The following is a 24,015-nucleotide window of genomic DNA, read 5'->3' as shown; positions in this document are numbered from 1 at the left end:
GCAGCTTTTTGGAAGCAATACATCGCCCCAACTGCACTCTGTAGCCCTAACACCGGACTTCGGATCACAAGCCCATGTCGACAGGATCATCAACGTTGACGCAACCGGACCTCGCACCTCCATCTTGTCGCATCTCGGAACCGACGCATCACCTCAGAAGCGTAACGCAGATCAACGCAATGCTCTGCAAACCAGGATTGAAGGTACTTTTGTCCAGCAGGCCTATAAGAGTCTCTGTAGCCGGCCAGCTCTCCATTGCTGATGGCCTGAACTTGTGACTTTGTCCTGGGCCAGCAAGACCAAATATCCACAGTTGGCGTGTTACACCTTTTGGCGTTATTTTTAACTAAAACTTTAAAATTCAATATCACCAGTTCTACTAACTGAATTTTTTGCATTTAGGTCCTGTTTTTTTAAAATTAAAACATATATTCTTTTTCTAACTCTGTTGGGAGCTCCTTTTGTGGTGTGTTTTCACTGTGTTACTGTTTGAAGTGTTGCACAAATACTTTACACATTACACATTGACTAAGTTAAGCCTGACTGCTCTGTGCCAAGCTACCAGGGGTTTGAGCACAGGTTAATTTAGGGTTTTCTTGTGCCTTACCCCGATAATAGTTGTGGTTGCTGCTTGACCAGGGCTCATACACGCTAGTCAACCATCAACCCAATTTCTTACAGATGGACAACTTTGTGTGTGTTGCCTTAGGCTATTCAAGAAAGAAAATTCCCAATAAAGCAAACTATTTGGCTACAACAATATGGAGGCTGCGAGTAAGGCCCCTCTGCTAAACAGACTGCATTAGAAGATTTAGGCTGTACTGTCAAAGAAAAGTGTTAATAAAAAGGAGTCAGATGATGAAGTTTACCTTGCAAGTGGTGAACTTAAAAGGCACAGCAAAATATTGCACAGTAAATACTTCTGACAAAGGGGCAATATTTTTGTTGCATCTTTGACAATGTCAATGTTTGTGCACAACTTTAGTGTGTAGGAAAATATCTGTAAATCAAATAGCATAATGACAGTAAAGTTAAATAAATGAGCAATTAGTGAATAGTACTGTTCTTTTATGATGGCTAAGGCATCCTCCCACAGCAAGCACATCCTAAATCAAAAATAAACACACACACATATATGTATATATGTATATATATATATATATATATATATATATATATATATATATATATATATATATATATATATATATATATACATACATACATATATATATATATATATATATATGTATATATATATATATATATCAATTAAAATGTCCTATCAACAAAGACATCAAGGCATGCACTTGCTCTGGTCTAACAAAAAGACTACTTGATGCCCCATCAGCTAAGAAGTTTGGAACACAAATGGGACAGCGATCTACAAAGTGCCAAACCCTTGATGAATAGGAGATACAAGCAATGGCATGTCATAAATAACATGAAAGCCAATGGTTGAAGGGGCGCTCTCTGTATTTCGCATGGTACGTTTTTTGGAAGGACTGATAGCTTGAGATAAGTATAAAGCTCTCTGTAGACAGACCTACAAATATGTCCTGGAGAAAGAGTTTAACTTTACCAGGCAGAGCCAGCAACTGATGCCACCTAGTGGTTGAGTTGCTGTGCCACCCAAGCATGAATGAACAAACCAGGTCTATAAATAGATTTTGTAGCAGAAGCACAGGGCCAGATGAAATGCAGAGCCCAGATGAAAGAAGCTGGGCTACCCCCTTCCATCTTTCCTGGCATTACCACAGTCACTGTTTTTGGAGGTATGAAGATGGAATGTTATATCTAATATGAGATAAGCTAACAGAGTACAGTGAAAATGCCACAGTAACCTAATCAATTCCTTTCATTTGATTTCAGGAAGACCACAATTTAAGTAAGGATCATTTTTAACATGGAACCTACTTCATTTTGTTGCCAAGCTCATGCACCTGCTGGCTTTTCATATTCACTTCTTGATAGGCTGTGTGCAGTTTCTCCTCCAACTTTCTATACTCTGTTGTGGACGTTACTTTCTGTTTTTGAAGTTCTTGTTCCAGTTTTGCAATCTGTATGGGTTGTAGAAAAAATGATTTATCAGATGACTATTTCTGAGTCATATTATATACTGATAAAATGAGTGGGAAAAGATCTTGTAAAAGGTCACTGAAAAGGTGATTGCTCTAATCATCTCTTTTGAGTTGAAGTGCAAAAAGGACAGTAAATGGGTTTAGAATCAGTACCTCCATTCTATGAGCTATGTACATTGCTCTACCTGTTGTGATTCCTCTTTTATACAGACATAGAAAGAGGGCCTTTTTTCAATGCACCAACAACCAGGGAGCTTGTGACTGCAGCAGATTTCGGGAACCTCCACATCAGAGCCTTCCAATCTCTTCTGGAATTCCACAAGAAGCTGAAGACTAGATGTTCAGTTAAGTAACCTACGACAGGCAGGGCTAGGCACACACACATCTGCTCAGCACCAGGATACCCTTGTGGAGATAGTGAACTTTACAAATACACATAATACCACCCCCTCCCCCCCCACAAAAAAAACTCAGTAGGTGCAGCAGAAAAACTATGTAGGTGGTGCAGTTGGCTCCTTGAACAGGCTTTGCCCCAGTCTGTCAGGCGTACGTGAACCTGTGAGGAAGCTGTACCATACCTCACTCTGCAGAGAGTAGCATGATTACTGATTGATCAGAAGATGATCTGGTGGTCTCAGCCCAGTAGGGGGGGATGAATTAGAAGAGATCATGATAAGAAAATATTTACTACCAATCTGGCGGGAGAGGATCTTGTTGTCCTTGGCTAGATGGGAATCAGTGGATGAGAAGAGGTCAGGAGAAAAGAGTGCCTTTGCTACTGGTCCAACAGCAGCTGACCTTATGTCCTGGGCCTGGAAATCAGTAAATGATCTACCTGGCAAACTTAAGACTACCAGGGAAGTTTCTACTACAGATGCCCCTTAGCATGAAGAAGAATAAGTAGGGCTGCAGAATAGGGTGTTTAATGAGACGGGCTATCGCTCTGACCAGCATTAGCACAAAAGTAGAAGTAGTTTTAAAGGGACGAGTATTAATTCAAATGCTTTTATGCAAGAACATCTATCATCAGCAATAATGGCTAATGTTTTAATGAGGTTGGAAATTAGTGGTCAACTATATATACATTTCAGGAAGGTGACACAAAAACATAAGGTGAAGTGCTTCCTACGACTTATATTTATGTGTAGTGCAAAGACCCCAATAGCGGTAGGACTTGAAACCCATATGAACTCTGGGTTCTCCCAACAAAGAACATGCTTGAATAATTTATAAAACAATAGGTAAATGGCCTGTGGAAGCAATGTGCATCATGCTGATAGACTGGGAAGACAGAAGGACTGGTGGACTAATGATTGAGGATGAAGGTAAGGTCGACAACTGGGAAAACAAGCTAGCAGCACTGACATGCAAGACTCTGGTGAACGCATGACATACATGAAGATTCTGAGAATGCACTCTCCATTATGTGCACAAAATAGCCTTAATTAGTTTTTCTGTCCATAGAGGACTCACAAACAGTAATGGAGACAACTTTCCCAAAAAGTCTAAAGTTGAGTTAATACACTCAAACGTTTAATGGCCAAGATTTCAGTAGACCCCAAATAGCACTCAATTGCTAACTGACTTATCTTGTTTATGTGACTAATCATAGAACACAAACATTATGAGTGGAGTGGTGTGGTGGGTGAGGGCAGTGTGGGAATTTAGAGTGGCCACAGGTGAATTTCTAATGTCGCATAGATCACCTTAAGAGAGATATTCTCCTTTTAGGACATGGGAAGAGGAGTGCTGCTCTTGGCGATCCACATCATTTTAGTTTATTTTCATGTTTCTTGTTTTTCATTTTGGGAAACTGGGAGGAAAGAGTAGAAGAAAGAACATAACTGCTAGCTACCAATAGGTCAGTACTAAGGAAAATCCTGATTAGAAATCTGTGCCATAAATATACCAATTTGACCACTATAAGTCACAGCACAATATTTCTGTTGCCAATGGATAAGATACAATTATGGAATGGCAAAGGTCGTAATGCTCTTATTAAGCATTATATAAGCTTGAAGACTGCGTACGTACTGGAAGCACTTTTATTGCCAAAGTATAGATAGTCATGTTTTCAGGCATGTGCTATACACTTACAATGTTCATACCTCCATTAAGTTAAAACATATGGCTCTCTGAGCGCTACATTTCAAGACAAGCTCTTTAAGCTAATCAATATGAGGAATACTAATCACAATACACACACACACACACACGCAAAATCGGCAGTTGCAGAAGGACACCAGAATGCCAGCAGTGCTGGGAAATTGGCAGTGTGACATCCGCCTACTGCTCAATTTCTAGATAAGCTCTCACTACACTTGAACCCCAAGACTGGCATAGTGAAAGAAAGCAGTTACTGAGTTTTTAATTCATCTTGCCGAGGTTTCAACAAATCAACAGGTTCCAGGTTACAGGGATGTAATAATTAGGTTCACGTTTCACCCATACAAAACCATGGAAATTCAGCAGTTATACTTATGGTTATACTTATGTTAAGAAACTATAATTGCTGGCCTAGAATTACGTTTCAGCATGAGTAATAGTTTCTTCAAATAAGTATATCTATGTATAACCAACTGCAGAATTGTTATGGTTTTGTGTGGGTAAAATGCCAACCTAACTAAAACGTCCCTGTTACCTTTGTTTTTTCAGTGAATTTCTATGGTTTTTGTAACGTATAGTAATATTTAATACAACCACACGCAATCTTCAGCTGTGTGTTTGTGGCGGGGGCTGGCCAGGCCCTGCTGTCAATCCCCCGCATGCATCCATCCACCGGCTGCCCACAGCCTTTGGCCATCCGTGGCAGGGGTATGGTGTGTGAGAGCATGAGTTAGTTTTACCCATTGTGCTTCGGATCCACGCATCCATTGCAGAAGAACACCGGGGGTCGCGCTGCGTGTCATGGTGGATCCACGGATCAGCCCAAAAAATAAAACAAAAGGCCATTTTTTTGCCCATGAGGGGTCACTTAGAGACCCATCCATGTGTCCTACGGGGGTTGGAATACCTCTATCCTGACCCCTTCTGTGTGTTTTTATTTATGTTTTCTCCCCAGAATCCCAGCCAAGAAACAAAATGGTAGCTGCAACTTTCCTCTCAGGTTGGGGCCTGACAATCAGGGCCTTGCTTTTTGCATAGATCCGGAGGCACCCGCAAGTCCACAGGATCCACATCCCTCAATATCTATATTTGTTTTCTTTAATAACACCACAATTACTGAATAGATTTACACCAAATCACAGAAAGCATGATCTGTGGACCAAGATCTAGCCTTACTGTCAAATTTGGTGTAATTCTGTTCAGCGACTGGGGCTGTAGCCGTGTCTAAAGACTGCAAAGTCCCTACTGGCATAGAATGGGGAAAAAGTGTTTTGAGACCCCGCTTTTTTTTCCTCTGCCTCCACTTGACGAATCACCACTAACGTTTCCAGACAGGAGCTAAAGTAACTTATACACTACTTTTGAAAATTTCGCCAATATTCAACGGACCCAAAGTTATTAGCAATACAAGAAACGCTTTGTATACCGGAAAAGTTGGTCCTAACTATAACTGTCTACAGGCTGTAGGATATATATATATGTGTGCGTGTGTGTGTGTTCGTTTTTTTGAGGCATAGCCAACTTAAATTCTACAAACATTCACAGATGCTATTAGAAATGATTAGGTGGTGCCTAGAGCACAATGATTTTCTATTTGGCAATCAAATGTGCCACCAATTGCAGGGCACGGCGATGGGCACCTGTTTTGCTCCCAGCTACGCATGTCTTCATATGGGCTGGTAGGAGGAACATATTGTTGTCTGGATCCGCTTTATTGATGATTTATTTGTGGTGTAGAGAGGGTCCATTCAGAGTGCTACAGATTTTGTTGATATCAATAGAAATTATCTAACTCTACATTTCACATTCCAAATCAGGAGGTCCAAGGTTGATTTTTGGGGTTTAGAGTATTTTTGTGAAGATAAACTGGAAACCAAGTAAAGTAGAAAAGTGACTGCTGGTAATACCACGTTTCATGCTGCTAGCTTCCACCCCCAACACCTAAAAGCGATCATCATCTATGGGGAAATGTTACGCACAAGGTATAATGGTAGCATCGACACGGACGCCTTAGCATGCCAGAACAAGATGGTCGGCAGAAGCAGACAGAGAGGATATGCTTAGATCTGTTAAAGAAAACACAAGAGGTGGTAATCAACAAGGGAAACCTTCTCTTCTCTAGAAAAGTGAGCAAACGGGAGAAGGCACAGATTAGACTAATAATGCCGTTCAACTCACAGGATGGGGCACTGCGCTCATTAGTAGGCAAGAACTGGCACATCATACATTCTGATCCTGTGATTGGCTCATTAGTCTCAAGGAGCCTTCTCATGAAGTATCGCAGACTTAATAAATTAGGGATGCCCTGGTTAGGAATAGCCCTGAAGTGTCTATACGAGAGAATTGGGTGACCTCCCAAAAAATGTTTTCAATTCTGCTAAATGTAGAGCATGCTCAAATGAAGTAGATTGTTCTGAATATCAAACCCCCTTCCACGTGAAGCCTCGTAGAATTATGGGCACCTTTAACTGTAAAACTGATTTTGCAGTATATGTACTGATATGCAGCTGCAATCTGCGATACATAGGAAGTACAGTATTACAAGTTCATAAGAGCATACTCCAGCAAATGCGAGCAATTGTCAATTTGGATCAGACATATCCAGTGGTGAGACACTGCAGAATTGCACAAAAGGGAAGTTAGTCAATAAATATTTTGTTATTGACTCTGTGCCACCAAACAGGTGAGATGGGAATCGAGCGACAGTCTTGAGGAGGTTAGAAACTCAATATATGCTCCACTTAGATGATAAGGTCTTTAACGGGCTTAATGCTTACAAGGAGCTACACACATGCTTTTGGAGGAAGGGTGTGGCTTGTGGATGTAATTTTGCTGCCACTCAAATAGAGGTCATCTGGGATGAATTCGCATCTAATGAAATAGTATTGGTCTATCTGCAAACTATTGTGCTTAAGCAATAGCTTTCCATCCACAGGGTGTAATAAACTGAAAACTGCAAGAATCATGGGTAAACTATAATGTGTAGAGTACACAAGTGTATATGTACCCATTGGGGGGTTAAATATTTCATTTGATATAATGTATTTATTAATCTAGACTGTATGCCCACTTGGGCTCAATTGTGTGATGACATTGTTTTCAGAAATCATTCAAATATATGAGGAACAGTTGACAAGGAAATTTGCATGTTAAACTGTGTGGGTTCACTGGCACTGTGATTTACATAATTTATACACAAACCAGAGTACAATTCAAAAGATGGAAAAAATATTGTTTTTTCTTTTCAGTTAATGCTTTTTCTTACTTTGAGAAATTTATTTCATGCATGAAATTATCATGATTTTATTTCGATTATTATACGTGTCCAAAATTAAGACGAGAAAAAAGTGGGGTCCCAAAATAGGTTTTCCCCCTTCATTTGTCCATAGGGATTTTTAACAGCGATAGCGCAATAAATACTAGACGGAATTATACCAAATTTGGCAAGAAGGTAGGTCTGCTCCAGAAAGAATGCTTTTTATTTGTTTTGGTGTAATTCCGTTCAGTAGTTTTTGAGAAATGAAGGGGAAAACACATTTTTATATCTATGTAAGCAAAGGATTCGGGACCCCTAACGATCTCGTGCTGAGATCTGATTGGATGATGACAGAAGCTGTTGAAGGGTTGTCAGCCATCTTGGGACTCAGCTTAAGTAACCAAAAAAAAAAAAAGGGGGCCAGGTTACGAACACCCTGACCCCTTAGCTCTGGTGGTGGGGTCCCAAAGGGACACAACCCCCCCCACCTCCCTGGGCTAAAAAAGCATTAAATTTTTTTTTACGAGCGGAGATGTGGTGAATATGCAGATCCGCTCATAAAATAAAAATTTTAAAAATGTGGTCTCCTGCGCTCCATTAGTTTAATGCCCCCAGGTGGACCAAGTCCCGGGGGCTTTTTAAAAAAAAAAAAGCCACCTCCGCGGGGCTTATTTTTTGGGATGCAGGGAGACCTGTGACCCACCCCATTTTGCCCTGTGGACTGCCACCTCCCCAAGGCTTTAATGTAATATGAGGGGGGCCATCAGGCCCTTTCCCGCTGCCACGGGGACCACTATCCCCCTGGGGCAACACTATAGTTGGAGTGGGGGGCCACGCGGCCCCCGCACTCTGGGGCCCACCAACCCCCAGGGAAAAATTAAATGTATTTGCTGCGGGCTACATGGCCCCCGGCACCCTGAGGACAACCACCCCCAGGACTACACCGGATTCTGGGGAGGGGAGTGGGGGGGGGGAGGGGAAGCATGCCGCCCCCGCTGCCCCGGGGACCACTACCTCCAGGGGCAAATATTTTAAAAGAGAAATAGAGTTATTGTTACCTTAGGGCACGAGTTATAGTTACTTGAGGTAGCTCTAACTATAACTGGTAAAATTTTATGGTTTGGTACGATTAAAATCTGAGCCGGACTATAACATCCCTGTTACCTTTGTTTTTACCAGTGCACACACACACACATATATATATATATATATACACACACACACACACACACACACACACACACACACACACACACACTTAGTGGTTGTAGCCATGTGAGTCAGCGATTCGAGGGGAAGAGGGTTTCTTGTCTTACTAATAATTTGGGCACTGTTTACTGAATTATCGAAAAACTTTCCAAAGAAAAAAATCTGTCAAACAGTGGTAGAGAAAAAAATGGGAACCCAAAAAACCTTTTCCCCAAAGCAATATAATTACACCAAATTTGGTAGAAAGCTGCATATTTATCCAGAAAGCCTGTTTTTTGTGATTTTGTGTAATTCTGTTGAGGCATTTTTGAGAAATAAATGATCACAAAAAAGTGATATCTAGTGCTGCAGTCCCTGAGTCCTGAACATATTTAAGGATACTCTGCTTCCCTAGCCTTTGTTTGGACATCCTAGAGGGACCCATCTTGCCTGCCATGAGCCAAAGCAAAGCTGTTTTTTTCTCGTTCCGGTCCAGTGGAACTCCTGTGCTTAAACAGCAGTGGCTTTTCAGTGAATTTCCAAGTTCCTGTTTTTAAAGTTAAACTCTAACTACTTTCCTCGTGTATAATTTTCCTTTAACTTTTTTATATGAATACATATATGTGTATACAAACACACACACAAATATATATATATGCTCACTAAAAAAAACAAGGGTTACAGTTAGGATCAGAATTTTCTCACACAAAACTACCGAAGTTTTGCAGTTATAATTATCTCAAATAACTAACTCGCACCCTCGCCATGTGGGGCACTGCTAATTACCCCACATATTACATCAGTAATTGCATCTTCTATGACATCACTGATAATATCAATGCAACATGTGCAGTAAAATTATTGATCTGAAAACTTTGCATGGTGGGGGCGCAAGTTATAGTTTCTTGAGATAACTATAACCATAACTGCTGAATTTTTATAGTGTTGTGTATAAATTCTGATCCTAACCATAATATCCCTGTAACCTTTGTTTGTATATATATATATAGATATATATATATATATATATATATATATATATATATATATCTATATATAGATATATATATATACATTCACTGAAACAAACAAAGGTTATAGGGACGTTATAGTTAGGATGACATTTTACCCATACAAAACCATAGAAATTCAGCAGGATACTTACAGGTATACTAATCCTAAGAATATATAACTTGTTGCCTAAAGTTACTTAATAGCACAATTTATAGTTTCTTCAGATAAGTGTACCTATAACTGCTGAATTTCTATGGTTTGTCTGCGTGTAAATTCTGATTCTACCTACAACATCTCTGTAACCTTTAGTAACTTCAGTAAATTTGTATGTCTTTTTTAACGTAAAGTAATATCTATCGCACGCTTATACAACCACTGCTGCACACTTTCTTCCGTCGTGTGTAGTGTGGCTTTGCTGCATGCACCTAACCCCTGGGTTTTGGTGTGTGAGTGGGAGTTTTTTTTGTTTCCAGTTTTGTTGGTTTTAGGCATGGAAGAATTAAGTGATGCGCTGAGAATCACAGGATGTTGAGCTGACACCGAAACTCAAACCTGGTTCGCCAGTTCCAAAGTCTGCAGCTCTGGCCGTAACGCCACATCCTCCCCACTAAGGGTAACAAATAACTAAGTGATCAACCGAATAAAAAAAAACATAAATCTAGCAAATAATTTTTGAAGTGCTTTGTCACTATTTGAGAACTCCGAAAAAATATTCTCATTTTAATTTTGTTTTTTTAGAGGACTAACCATAAGTTCTCTGAGAAGAAGACCCTCTCATTTTTATAATTTCGAAAGGAAATGCTTTAGGTATTATAGTTTGGATTACATCAAGATAACATCAGGCTAGCCACACCTTTGTAATAAAAATAGAATGTTAGCAATCTAGTTGTTCATTGGAATACTGTGGGGAGGCAGAGGTCAGGAGTAAAGACTCAGATAATTGAGGGCAGGAAGGAGGGTGCAGAGGTAGCAATTGTCCATGCTGGGCAGGCGGGAGGGGCAGTGGCAGTACAATTGCATCACAGAGGGCAGAGGAATGAGGGGCAGGAGCAACAAACTAACCATGCAGGATAGGCAAGATAGGCCGTGGCAATATAAAAGACCACTGAGGTCAGAAGGAAGAGGCAGCGGCAGTACAACCATCCCAACTGACCCGATTCAGGCAGGAGATTCCCAGTGTTTTTAAGCCCAAAAGGGTTTTATTTCATCTGCCTCCTGCCTAAACTCTAGTCTTTTTCAAAGTAAGTCAATGGGGAAAATCAAATCCACAGTTTTTTTTCTCCAAAATCTCCTTCTTACCAAGGTCTAAATGTTGGCAAGTATGGTAGATTGGATCACGGAATGCAGGAGGAATGGGGTAGGACCTGGACTCTGATAACAGAGGGCAGGAGGGAGATGGGCAGTCTCATTAAACTGACCTTACAGGGCAAGCTTCAGGGGACGTAGCAGCACAATACACCACACAGGGCAAGCGGAACAGCAGTGCAGCACAACAGACCATGGAAAGCAATAGTGAGAGGACACGGCCATGAGCATGGACAACAGAGAGCAGAGGGGAAAGAGGCAAGGGGAGCAAGCTGACCATACCGGACAGACAAGAGGGACAGTTGCAGCATAGTGGACCATGGAGGGCAGGAGGAAGGGGACAGTGGCAGCACATCGGACTATGCAGGACAAGAGGGAGGGAGCTGGTGCATGGACACGGACATCTCGCACCTTCGCCATGCACTGATAATTACCCCACTTATTACATCCATCATGACATCACCCTTGACATCACTGATAATATCACTTGCAGTAAAATTATTGATGAGAAAACTGTGCACGGCAAGGTTGCGAGTTATAGCTAGCTACCTGAGGGCATGAGTTAGAGTTGCTTGAAATAACTATAACAGCTGAATTCCTATGGTTCTGTGGGTGTAAAATCTGAAACTAACTATAATGTCCCTTTAACCTTTGGTTTTATGAGTTATTTGCTAAGGTTTTTTTTTCAATTGTATTTCCTAACTATAAAGTCCCTGTTTGTCTTATTTAGAGAAAAAAAATACACACACACACACACACACACACACATATATATATATATATATGTATATATATATAACCTAGTGGTGGTCGCCTCTAGATAGTTATAATTAGGAACTAGATTCTGTAGAAAAAGTGTGTTTTTTTACTTGCCTACATCTTTGGAGCCGGCTGATGAATCTTCACAAAACTTTTCCCTAAAAATTGACACTCACTTCAGAGCTGTGGTCTAGAAAGTTTCAGAGTGACCCATGAAGCGGGGGCAGAGAAAAAAAAAAAAGGGTGGGATGGGGGGGGTGTCCCAAAACGTGCTTTCCCATGTTGATTCCCATAGGGTTTTTAAACAGGATTACAGCCTGAACCGTCGAACGGAATTACACCAAATTCGGCAGAAAGGTAGCTCTTGGTTCAGAAAGCACCCTTTTTGTTATTTGGTGTAAATCCTTCACTAGTTTTTGAGCTATTAAACAAAATTTAAATTTGTATATATAAGGACGCGAAGCCTCCATGAACCCTCCCAATATCGTGCTGAGATCTGATTGGCCCCTGGACCCCTCAAGCTCTGGTACTAGGGTCCAGAGGGACCCCGCCAAGGCAAAAGAGCACTTGATTTTTTTAAAAACAATTACGCAGAGAGTCACAGCTTATCCGGCAAAAAAAAACACAAAAAAAACCACAACCACAACAACAACCTCAAGGGCGGTATCCTGCGCTTGTTTTGGAAAAAGCCCCCAGGTGAACCAGGTCCAGGGGAAACTACTTTGGAGGGGGTCGCATGGGGTTTCCTCCTCAGGCTCCTGGAGCCCCGGAGACCACCACCTCCCCGGGGCTTTATTAATTAAGTATGCAGAACCTGCGCCCCGGGACCACCACCTCTCCGGGGCAAAAGTGATATTTTTTGGTTGGGGAGGCCAGTATGGCCTCCCCCACAGCCCAGGGACCTGCAACCTTCCTGGGGCTGAAATAATATGATGAACGGGGTCTGTTGCGGACCACCACCTTACCGCGACAATTAATTGGAATTGGGGGAGGGGTGGCCCCCACACCGCTCCACCGCCACCTCCCCTACGCTGAAATAAAATGATGAAGGGGGTATGTTGTGGGCCCTCGGGATCACCACCTCCCCAGGGCTAAATTAAAGATTGTAGGAAGGCCTCACGGCCCACCTCGTAGACCCAATAATAGCACTGGGACCCACCACACACCAGGGCTAGCTCCGGTTATGTCCCGGCATATCCACCCCAGGACATAGCTGTTTGGTCTAACTTGTCAGGAGCTTTGACAGCTTCGACCAAGTCAGAGCAAGCACTCTGCTTCAAGTGGGCAACATCTGTGGGCAGGGAAAGAGATGAAACAATTGCTTTTGCAGACAGAGAGTTGCATGTTTAGCAGCTACCTGTGTGCAAAAGCAATGTCGGCTCCCACAGGAGACAGGTGTAGGAAAGTGCTTTTTTGACATGGTTACCCCCACTTTTTGCCATTCAGTGTGCTTAGACTGTTTTTTACTGGGATCCTGCTAACCAGGACGCCAGTGATTGTGCTCTCTCCCTCTAAATTTGGTTAGTTAGGATCTTTATACACCCCACAATTGGCAGACTGGTGCCCCCTTATAAGTTCCTAGTATATGGTACTTAGGTACCCAGGGCATTGGGGTACCAGGGGTTCCCCATGGGCTGCAGCATGTATTGTGCCACATATGGGAGCCCATGGGTGCATGGGAGCCCATGCAAAAAGTGTCTGCAGGCCTTCCATTTCAGCTTGCCTGAAAAGGTGCATGCACCCTTTAACCACAGGTCACTGCACCAGGTCACTGTAAGTCACCCCTATGTTAGGTCCTCCTTGCTCAGAGGAAAGACTGCAGGTCGCTGTGTGTGAGGGAATCCCTGCATGAGCAGAGGTGCCCCTACTAACTCTAGCTCCATTGCACTGGACTTTGCAAGTGCGGGGAAGCCATTTTATCCGTGTACTGGACACAGGTCACTACCTAGCTACATAACAGTAATTCTAAACCTGGGCATGTTTGGTCTTAAACAAGTCGGAATCATACCCTAATACTGTTACCAGTATTGGTTGTATGATTCTATGTACTCTGGGTGCTCCTTAGAGGACCCTCCCAGTATTCCTCCTACCAGTCTCCTAGAGTTTTCCGGGCAGCCAGCGCTGCTGCCACCCCTCAGACAGGTTTCTGCCCTCCTGCTGCTTGACCAGCTCAGGTAGGGGAAGGCAGAACAAAGGATTTCCTGTGTGAGAGGGAGGCAACACCCTCTCCCTTGGAAATAGGTGTTACAAGACTGGGGAGGGGTAGCCTCCCAAACAAGCCACCGGTTTACTTTGAAGGGCACATTTGGTGCTCTCCTTGCATAAACTGGTTTGCACCAGTCCAGGGTCTCCCGGTCCCTGCTCTGGCATGAAACCGGAACAAAGGAAAGGGGAGTGACCACTCCCCTGTCAATCACCACCCCAGAGGTGGTGCCCATGCTCCTCCAGGAGGCTACTCGATTCTGCCATCTTGAAACCAAGATGTACAGAGGCCACTGGGAGCATCTGAGTGGCCAGGTCAGGCAGGTGACGTCAGTGACCCCTGCTTATAGGTGGTCACCTTACCAGGTGACCAAACCGTCTATTAGGGCTATGTAGGGACTCCCTTGTGATGGGTCCCCAGATTCGACATGCAAGACTCCACCAGGACTCTTCTGCATCATTTACTTCCAGTTCTGGCCACCGGAACCGCAACTGGACTACTCAGGAACCAACAAGACTGCAACTCCGGCAACGACCTTGCTTTGTAACATTGTTTCTCCGGCTCTTTCCAGCAACTGCAACATTTCCCCAGCTGTGCATCCTCTGAGGTCTTCAAAACTTCAATCTGCACCAAGAAGCAAGAACGAATTTCTCTTGGAGTGAAGGAGTCACTCCCATGTATCTGCAGGCACCTACAGAAATGATGTCCGGCTCCGTGGATCTGCCCTCCCCTGGAACTGTGTGGGTCTTGCATCACAGGTGGTGATCTGGAGTGGTCTCGTTGGTCCTCTCTGCCAGCTGTCCCACTTGGGAGACGGTGAGCCCTTGCCTCTCCTCGCAGGACAGTACGCATGTGCACCGCGACTCGTGCAGCTACCATGGCTTGTTGTGTCCTGAACTAAGGGATCTTCAGGCTCCGAGTAGCCCTGGCCCCCAGCATTTCATACTGCCAAGCACAGTCTCTTCTCTGCTTCTCCGGCGATGTGGGACTCCTCTCCAGGTGTTCTGTTTGGGCCTCACTGCAATTTATTGTGCCTGCTGCCAGTGGGTTGCCTGTGCTTCTGTTGGCTCTCCCAACTGCTGAGGGTCAGCCTGGCCTCCCCTCCAAGGGTGGAGTCCCCTGGACCTTGCTGGTCTTCTTCAGCCTTGCAACTTTCCTTTTGCTCCTCTTGCATATGCCAAGGCTTGTTGGTGGTTCTCTTGTACCACTGAGCATCTGCAACCCGACGGCCGACGTGGGCCACCATCTGCACCACTCCATGGACTCTTCTTCAGCTCCTGGGCTCCACAGCTGGTCGTCTCCTTCCCCCGTCAACCAGGATCTTCATCCACAGAAGGGTGGGTAGTAGCTCCTGCCCCCACTGGACGCTCCATCACGGACTGGACTCTGTCTCCTTCTTTTGCAGGTCCTCTTCTACCAGAATCCACTTTCGGTTTCTTCTAGTCTGGTCCTGTTCTTGCACAAACCTTCTTGTCAGTCCTCGTGTTAGTCCTTTAAAAGACCAGGTACTTACCTCTGCTCTCCAGGTCGCTGGGGGTCACTCAATTACTCACCTCCTGGGGGGTGGCGGGAAGGGGGGGGGGGTTTGCAAGTATTCTAGTGTAGTGTTACTGTAATAAAGTACCTTTATTTTTAGAACACTGAGTGGTTCCTTTCATGGGTGATAAGTTGCTGTATGACTATTGTGGCATTGCATAAGCTTTGTATATCTCCTAGATAAGTCTTGGCTTCTCATCCACAGCTACGTCTAGAGAGTCCTGGCTTCCTAGACACTGTCTACATTCACTATTAGGGGTTGCCTGGACCTGGTATAAGATGACAACACCATAGGTGTCCACCACACACCAGGCCAGCTTTCTACAGCGGGAGCCGGCTGGGAAAGCAGGGGCATTCAGACGCCTCCCGTGGTCCCAGCGGTGGTGACTGGGTGCTTTGTGGAGCACCCAGGTTACTTGGCCAGGTCGCGGACACTGGGGTCCCCGGTACGAAATCAGCCCAGAGAGGGGAGCTGTGCAGCCCGCCTCCCCTATTGAATGAAGGCCGGGCCCTGGGGGATAGGGTCCCCATCTATTGGAGTGCAATCTGTATGTGAATGTGGCAAGTGGGTCCTTTCTTGTCCTCTCCTGGTGAGAGCAGTGTCCTTGGTTCTCCCTTTAAATTGCTACTAGTATGCAAACGTGTATTTCACCTAAAAGCTGTACCCACTTGGCCCGCACTGTCCACCTTAGTAGTATGCAAAGGTCTTCCCACATTGTGCCACGTCGATGGACAGCTTACCAAATACTCAATACAATATCTATGCATAAGCAGTATATAAAATAATATGCTCAACTTGATTGTAAATACTTGCGAGATTGTTAACATTTATGTGTGAATACCTGGTTTAGTAACATGGAGAAAACAAGCATTAGACTGCATGAAATGTGTTTGCATTAAGAAAAAAGGATCACCTTAATTAAATAGATGGTGCAGCACAGCCTGTCCTACGGCCAAATCGCTGCACTGTGCTGACTCAAGACAGTAGTGCTGCGCAAAGGAATGAATACTCTTCCATGTTGACGTTTGGTATATCTTGTCCAGAGAGATGCCTTCAAAAAGAGCAGCCAAGGTTGACACTGCTCTTGTGGAGTGTGCTTTAGGCGTTCTGGTCATTGGCTTACCAGCTTTAGAGTGGCAAAACTGAATGGTCGCTGAAATCCATCGTGTTTTCGTTACTGCTGCTCCCACAAGTCCTTAACTATAAGAGACTAGCAGTTGATCCGTTCTGCTGAAATGTTTAGAGCAGCGAAGATAACATTCTGAGCAACGTTTGATGTCCAGTGTGTGAAGAGTTCTTACACCTAGTGTAGACAAATTCTAAAAAGAATTTAGTAATATGATTGGTTTGTTCAAATGGAAATGAGAAGGAACTTTAGGGATGTATCTTGGATTTGTTCTGAGAAGGACAAAGTCATCCGTGAAATGCAGGAATGGTTCTTTAATCGTAAAGGCCTGTATGTCACTGACTCTCCTGGTAGAAGTGAGAGAAAGAAGAGTTGCGACCTTCCATGTGAGAAATTTCAGCTCGGTCTTATGTATCAGTTCAATGGGGATTTCATAAATTGAGAAAGAACTATGTTGAGATGACACTCCAGAAGAGGTGGTCGCACTGTATCTTGCGACTGCAGCCAGGCAAACTTTAAAAGAGGCATGGACGAGTCCGGATTAGGCGAGTGAGAGGAAATAAGGTATGATCTGCTCAGGAGAAGCCTCAAATTGGTGCAAATTGTTTTGCTGGCACCAAACACAGAACCTTCGCCACTTCAGCCTATAAGTCTTGTTCATATTTTCTTCCCGTGCTCTGGACAGTACCATCCTACATTCCTGATCGATATTCATGTTCCAGAATTCAGAGAACTCAGGAGCCATGTGTGCAACTGGAGAGAGGCTGGTTCTGGGTGTAAGATTTGTCCTCGGCTCCTCGTCAGTAATATCCGGTTGTTGGGAAGTCAGATGGGTTTGGTTACAGATAAGAGAATCAGCTCTGTGAACTAGTGTTGCCTGGGCCACCTGGAAGCTATTAGGATAAGCCGGCAACGCTCTTGTCTTCATCTTCTTGAAAACCCTGGGAAGCAATCGGAAGGGGAGAAAAGAGCATGCAAAGATCCCAGACCATTGCATCGAAAGGCACTACCCCACTATCCTCGGAGTGGGTATCGACTGGCGTAGAACTGGCATTTGGCATTTTTGTGTGTAGCGAATGAATCAAGCGCAGGTTGGCCCCAGCGCAAGATTTTATCCATCTGTTGATCCAGCTCCCATTTGTGGCAACTGTTCTATGTTCTGCTGAGTGTCTCTGTAAGAGCATTGTTGACACCAGAGACGTCCGAGAAATCTTGTGTAACGTGAGCCAATCCCAGAAAGCTTGGGCTTTTTGTGAAAGGGATAGGGATTGTTATTCCCTGTTTGTTTATGCTGGCCATGCTGTCTGGGCAGACCAGCACAGATGAGCCTGATATTCATGGGAGAAAGGCCTGGAGCGTGAGATATATTACTTCTAACTCTCAGAGATTGATATGCATCAGTTTCTGATCATTGGACCATGCACATGTTTTGCAAATAGCCGCCCCAGCCTTCCAGAGAGTCATCGTTTGGGATAACGAAGTCTGGTCAAGTTCTTGAAGGACCATAGAGACTGGATCCATTGATTCTGAAGTGCTTACTGCAGAGGCCTCATCTTCAGCCGGGCTAGAGGTACTCCGTTTATTGACGAAGACATCATCCCTAGGAGCGACTTGAAAAGTCTCACAGAAACAAACTTTCTTCTGGAATCTTTAGAGCTAGATTGGATAACCTTTGCTGTCTTTCTTCTGAGAAATAGGCTTTGTTTTCAGCTGTGTCGATTCTTGAACCAAGAAAAATCATCTTGCATGTTGGAATGGTGGATGACTTTTGGTGATTTACTGTTAATCTTAAACAGTGAAATAATCCATTGCAGGCGTTGGTGGCTTGGGAAACCTGCCCTCGTGTCAGCGCTTTTAGCAGCCAGTCATCCAAGTAGGGGAAAACTTGAAAACCCTGCTTGGGAAGTGCAATCCCCACTGGTGCAATACATTTTGTGAATATTCTGGGAGCTGCTTTCAGTCTGAAAGTGAGAACTCTGAATTGATAATGGGCCCCGGCTACGGTAAACAAAGGTATTTACGATGCCTGGGGTAAATGGGTATTTGAAAATAGGCATCTTGGAGATCCAACAATGTCATGAAGTCCCCGCTGTTCAGAAGGTGAAGGATGTCTGATATTGTTATCATACGGAAGGACTGTTTGCACAGAAATGTGTTTAATTGCCGAAGATCCAGACTTGGCCTCCATTCTCCTGACTTGTTTCTTACTAGGAAAAACCAGGAGCAGAAAACTAGTCCACTCTGATGAGGGAGGAACCTTCTCTATTGCAACTTTGGAGAGCATTTGAGATGATTCTTGTCTTAGTAAGTGAAGATGATGTGGGTGCACCCCTTTCGGAGGATGGTTTGGTGGCCTCTCCAAAACCGTAACTTACTATATTTTATTTGACTGATGGAGGTAATTCGAGATGTTCACACCCAATTGATTTGGTGGGGAGGAAGGGGCAATATCCAGCGGGTACCATATAAAGATCACTGTTTGCGGTTGGTGCCCTGACCCTGTGGGGGGCTGTTTCCTTCTTGTCGTCTTGTTTGCTATAGACTGCTGTGGGTAGTTGACGGTAGGCCTGGTGATAAGGAGGCCTATATTGCAATTGTGGTGGGTCCTTTCTCCGGTAACCACCTCTGAACAAAGAGAAACCTCTCGCTCCAAGAAAGGGCAATCTTTTATACTGCAGAGTGCGAAGAGACCTAGTGGTGCTTGTGTCCGTTTTGATTGTCAACAAAGCATCGTCTATATGCTTGTCAAATAAAGTTTTGCCGTCATAGGCCATGTCTAGGATCTTGGATTGGAACTTTGGTTGAAAACGAAGTGGCCTTTAACCATCACTGGCAGTGCAAAACCGCTGGGCTGGCTAACTGTCGGAAGCCTGTGGAAGCGATGTCTAAGCACAATCAATGACTTCTGCAGAGGTGTGTTTGATCTCCTGCAATATCTTTCTAGCCTTGGGCTGTTTATCCTCAGGAATGAGGTCGATCAAACTACACACACAATTCCACATCTGGCGGTCCTAGGCCCTAAAATTGTTAAGGTATTGGCGGCACGGACAATGATAGCCGACAAAAGGGAAAACCTCTTCCCCACATTGTCCAAGCATCTGCCTTCCTTGTCAAGCGGAGCTGAAATAGGAATGGACAGATTCTTGGCGCGCCGCTGGTCAGCTTGGGACACAACAGAGTCTGGTTTTGGATGGCCGATTAGGCAAGCCGGAGAGTCTTCTGCAGCTTTATATTTCTTATCCAGAAGAGGTGGTACCAGAGGCACTATAGCAGGATTTGTCATTATTTTGATCCCCTCGCTCCATTTAAGGTCAATTATGGGGATAGCCCTCACAGACTTTCTGGGTTGTTACTTGAAATCATGGAGTAAACAATCCATGTGGAAGACAGATGTTGACAAATGAAACTGTGTAGCAGCCCTATTGATCAGTTAGGGGTATGTTCCTTGGTGTAACCGGAGAGTTAGTCTGTGGTTATGGAGGCTGCTGTGGCTGGTCTGGAGTAGAATCCAGAACCCAGAAACCTAGGCATACAGAAGCATAGCCTAAGGGTCTTGAACCAGGGGTGTAGGCATCTGCACAGTATTGCGTCTTGGCTGAGAATATTGAAAAGGTTCTTCGTGTCTGCCGTGAGGGGTTTAATATGACTCATAATTCTGCTGGTCACATTCGTCATCTTGATATTTGTCGTGCAGTTCTGATGGACTGTGCGTGTCCCTCGAAGGGTCCCTCATCGTCAGACTCTTCCCAGTCTAAGAGGTAACTGGGTAGTAGTGTTGAAATAGTGCATGGGGACATGCCGTCAGGTTACAAAGTAGTTTTTGTGACCTTGGTAATTCTTACTGTAGTATGAGGATCAGCAGAATCTGAAGCAGAGGCAGCAATATTGTGTTGTGGCACTGATGTCTCTTTAATGGCAGATGGCATCATCGATAGTGATGTCGTAGGCAATGGTTTTGTCGCTGATGGCGTCAACTAAGATGGTCGCATCGACGCTGTTGTCATTGACAGTGGCTTCGTCGATGGATGAGATGCAGACGGTGGAGGAGACTTCGTCAATGATGCTGAGGAGATCCTCATGGATGGAAGTTTTTTCTTCTCTGGTGGCGCTGTCAAATCCACTGTGTCATATAATGTTGTGGCACATATCGTTGTGGAGTAGATTGGTGATTGAATGACTGTCATTGATGATGTTAGTGACAACAATGGCCTCGTCAACGATATGGTGGTAACCCTGGATGTGGTTGTCGACAGCATAGTCAACAGTGGTGTTGTCATCCACTGGAGCTTTATTGATAGTTTTCTTGATGTCGACGGTTCTGATGAAGGAGAACGATGACGAGCCTCCTTTTTCTTTAGATATGGACTGGACGGCTGAGGAGGCCGACCCTGCGGAGACCAAATGAATTTTCTCCTTTGAAGGGTCTTTATGATGAGTTTTAACAGTTTTCCTACTCTCCTCAGAACACCCCTGATCAGATGATCTAGACCTTTTCTGGGCTTTTTGAAGCCTCACCTCACCTGAAGTGACGGACTTTGCCTGCCACCATAAGAGAAGCCTTCCCTTCCCTGTCCCTCAGAGTTTTAGAGAAGACGTTGAGACAGATCTTGCAGTCCTTTACATGATATTTAGGTAAAGGCAGTAAAGGCAGCCCTTGTGAGGATCATCTACATGCAGCCTTTTCTTCTCACAGGGTTTGCAGGAGTGAAAAAGGCCTTTCCAAGAAGAATCTGACATATTTGGCTGTAGAAAGCAACTCTCAGGAAAAAACTGAGCACAGTTCAGAGAGACTCCCTTCACACAACGTGCTGTAGAAAACCTGAGGGAAGACGTTTCTCTTGGGAGTATTCTAGAGGGTGCTGGCGCCTGATTGGTCATAGGTCAAGTCTGGTTTGTCAAAAAGACATAGATGGGCTATTTAATTGATGGCTACTGCCATTAGAGCCTACGGTGAGTCTTACATACTGCTTTCTAAGGTACCGTGGGACTCCTACTTCAACAACAGGGAATGATTCAAGCATGTGAATCTATGAAAGATCCAATAATGGATAATATGAGGACATCTCTGCAAAACAAAAAAGCACTTACCTCATAAAGGTATAAGGAAGGACCCTGGTTTGGTGGAGATTTACGTCTTTGTAGTCTTGTTGGGCTTTCTATAGGAGGATTCATGTTATCACAGAAATACGGAGAAACGCGCAGAAGGAACAATCACATTGCCAAACGCACACCAGGCCGCTGGAGACATTTCCTTGTGCTCCATTACGCAGCAGTAGTGTAGAATACGTACTGCACATTTACTCAAGGAGGCAGGAAGAACTCCAGTTGGGTAGATATTTTGTGAGAAGCTGTGGACTTTTGCTGGATAAAAGGGCAGGTGGGGTTCCTTTGTGGCAGAGTCACTCACACAGCTACTGACACACCCACACTGACACTCTCACACCCACTCACAGACTCATGCACTCACTCACAGACCCACTCAGGCACCCAATCATAGACCCACTCAAATATTCACACATCCACTCACAGACACTTACACACTCACTCACAGAGACGCTTTCACACCCACACTCACACCCAGAGACTCCCTTTCACACCTACTCTCACACCCAGACTGGATTAACGTGTAGTAATTAAAAGAACAAAGGGTACAAGGACGCAGGAAACAGAATTGAAACAAAAACATAGAAATCCACTTAAAAAACTAAAGATTACAGAGACTTTATATTTAGGTTCTGAATTTACTCTAACAAAATCATAGAAATTCAGCAGTTATAGTTATTTCAAGGGACTATAACTCGCGCCCTAAGGTAACTATAACTCGCGCCTTCGTCATGCACTGCTAATTACCCCAGATATTCAGCACTCATGACAACTTCCATAACGTCATTATTAAAAGTATAAATGAAACTTTATCAGTCATTATCAAAGCAGTAACTGTGCATGGTGGGGGCACGAGTTATAGTTACCTTAGGGCAAATTAACTGACCACAACTGCTGAATTTCTATGGTTTTGTGTGAGGAAATTCAGAACTTAACTCTAACATGTTTTTTTTAAGTGAATATATATATATATATACACACACAGACACACATACACAGACACATACAAATCTATTTATTTTACACAGTGGGTTTGCCACATATTTATTTGGAAAGGGGATCATGTGGCCCTACTCCCTGAGCAATGTTATGAACCTGGGGACCTCATACCCCCCCCCCCCAGGACATGACACACATTTATTTGGGGAGGTGCAAGAGGCTCCCTCCCTGAGCCATGTTATGGCCCTCGGGATCCCACATTTCCACCCCGAAAACCCCTCCTCCCGACGTAAACCTGTATTCTGTGGACTCCATGACCTGGCACATCATTGTTCCCTGCTTCCGCTAGGTAGAAGCAAGGAACACAGAATTGCTCCTGCCAGGCAAAGAAGAAAAACAAAACTGCTCCAAGCCAGGCAGGAACTAAACAGTGCAGCCGGCTCCAACTGGCACACTGAAACGGTGCTGCCAGGGGACCCGGCAGGGCCAAAGGGCCCTTGGGCCTCCCCCAGAGTCAACAAGGTGAGGAATTGTGGGTGCCCCGGGCAGGAGCAAGGCATCCACCAAAAATTATAAAAAAGAAATTATACAGAGGCATGGGAGTGTGCTCAAAGAATATACATTGCTCTCTCCAGGAGCGCTCCTTTCTGTGAACATGGATGTCCAGACAATAGTGCTTCCTAAACGTATGGAAGGACACCCATGTAGCCACCTAGCAAATGTTCAGGACAACAATTCTGCAAGCCAAAGCCCGGGTCTTCACCTTGGCCCAGGTAGAATGAGCACAGGAGCCTCTTAGTAGCCAATGTGTAGCAGATCTTAATGCAGAGCACAATCCAGCGACAGATGCTTTTCTCCTGCCCATCCTTGCCTTTCTCACTCCAGTGAACCCTGCAAAGAGCCCGTTCTTCTTTGCCACATTCCATGTAAAAGGCCAGCAAGCTTTTGTGGTCCAACTGATGGAATTTCTCCTCCTCCTTAGAGGGATGATGCAGAGCACAGTATGCTAGCAAGGTGATGTTCAGACCAATGTGGAATGTTGTCATAACTTTAGGCAAGAAAGAGGCCCATGTGTGCAAAACCAAACCTTTTTGTCTGGTATGAAAGTAGTGTATGGCGGGCTGACACAGACAACTTGAAGCTCACTCATACACCATAACCAGGAACACTGTCTTGCGGGTGAAGAGCTGAAAAGAACAGCTGTGATGCGGGTCAAAAAGGTGTATATTTGAAATAGGGACCAAGTTAAGGTCCCACTCTGTGCAAAACAAATAACAAAACGTCAGATAGCTTTGCCCAGAAGGGGGCCTATCTGCTGAGTACTCCACCAAGCTACAAATTTGTCCCAGTGACAGGCGTATACAGTTTTTCTCACGGGAATACCTGACTGTCAATATC

General features: G+C 44.3%; 1 protein-coding gene across 4 annotated transcripts in view; it reads right to left on the bottom strand.

Moving 5' to 3' along the window:
• CCDC18 (coiled-coil domain containing 18) overlaps positions 1-24,015 on the bottom strand; it is a 574,107-nt gene that overhangs the window by 238,540 nt on the left and 311,552 nt on the right. For all 4 annotated transcript variants that reach the window (XM_069232377.1, XM_069232374.1, XM_069232375.1 and 1 more), the window contains one exon: positions 1,918-2,060. In XM_069232377.1, coding sequence (XP_069088478.1) covers positions 1,918-2,060 — 143 coding nt within the window. The remainder of the gene's footprint in view (positions 1-1,917; positions 2,061-24,015) is intronic.

Source organism: Pleurodeles waltl, chromosome 4_2, assembly GCF_031143425.1.
Source record: "Pleurodeles waltl isolate 20211129_DDA chromosome 4_2, aPleWal1.hap1.20221129, whole genome shotgun sequence".
In the NCBI taxonomy this organism is placed as follows: Eukaryota; Metazoa; Chordata; class Amphibia; order Caudata; family Salamandridae; genus Pleurodeles; species Pleurodeles waltl.
This window is presented reverse-complemented; position numbering and strand designations above follow the sequence as displayed.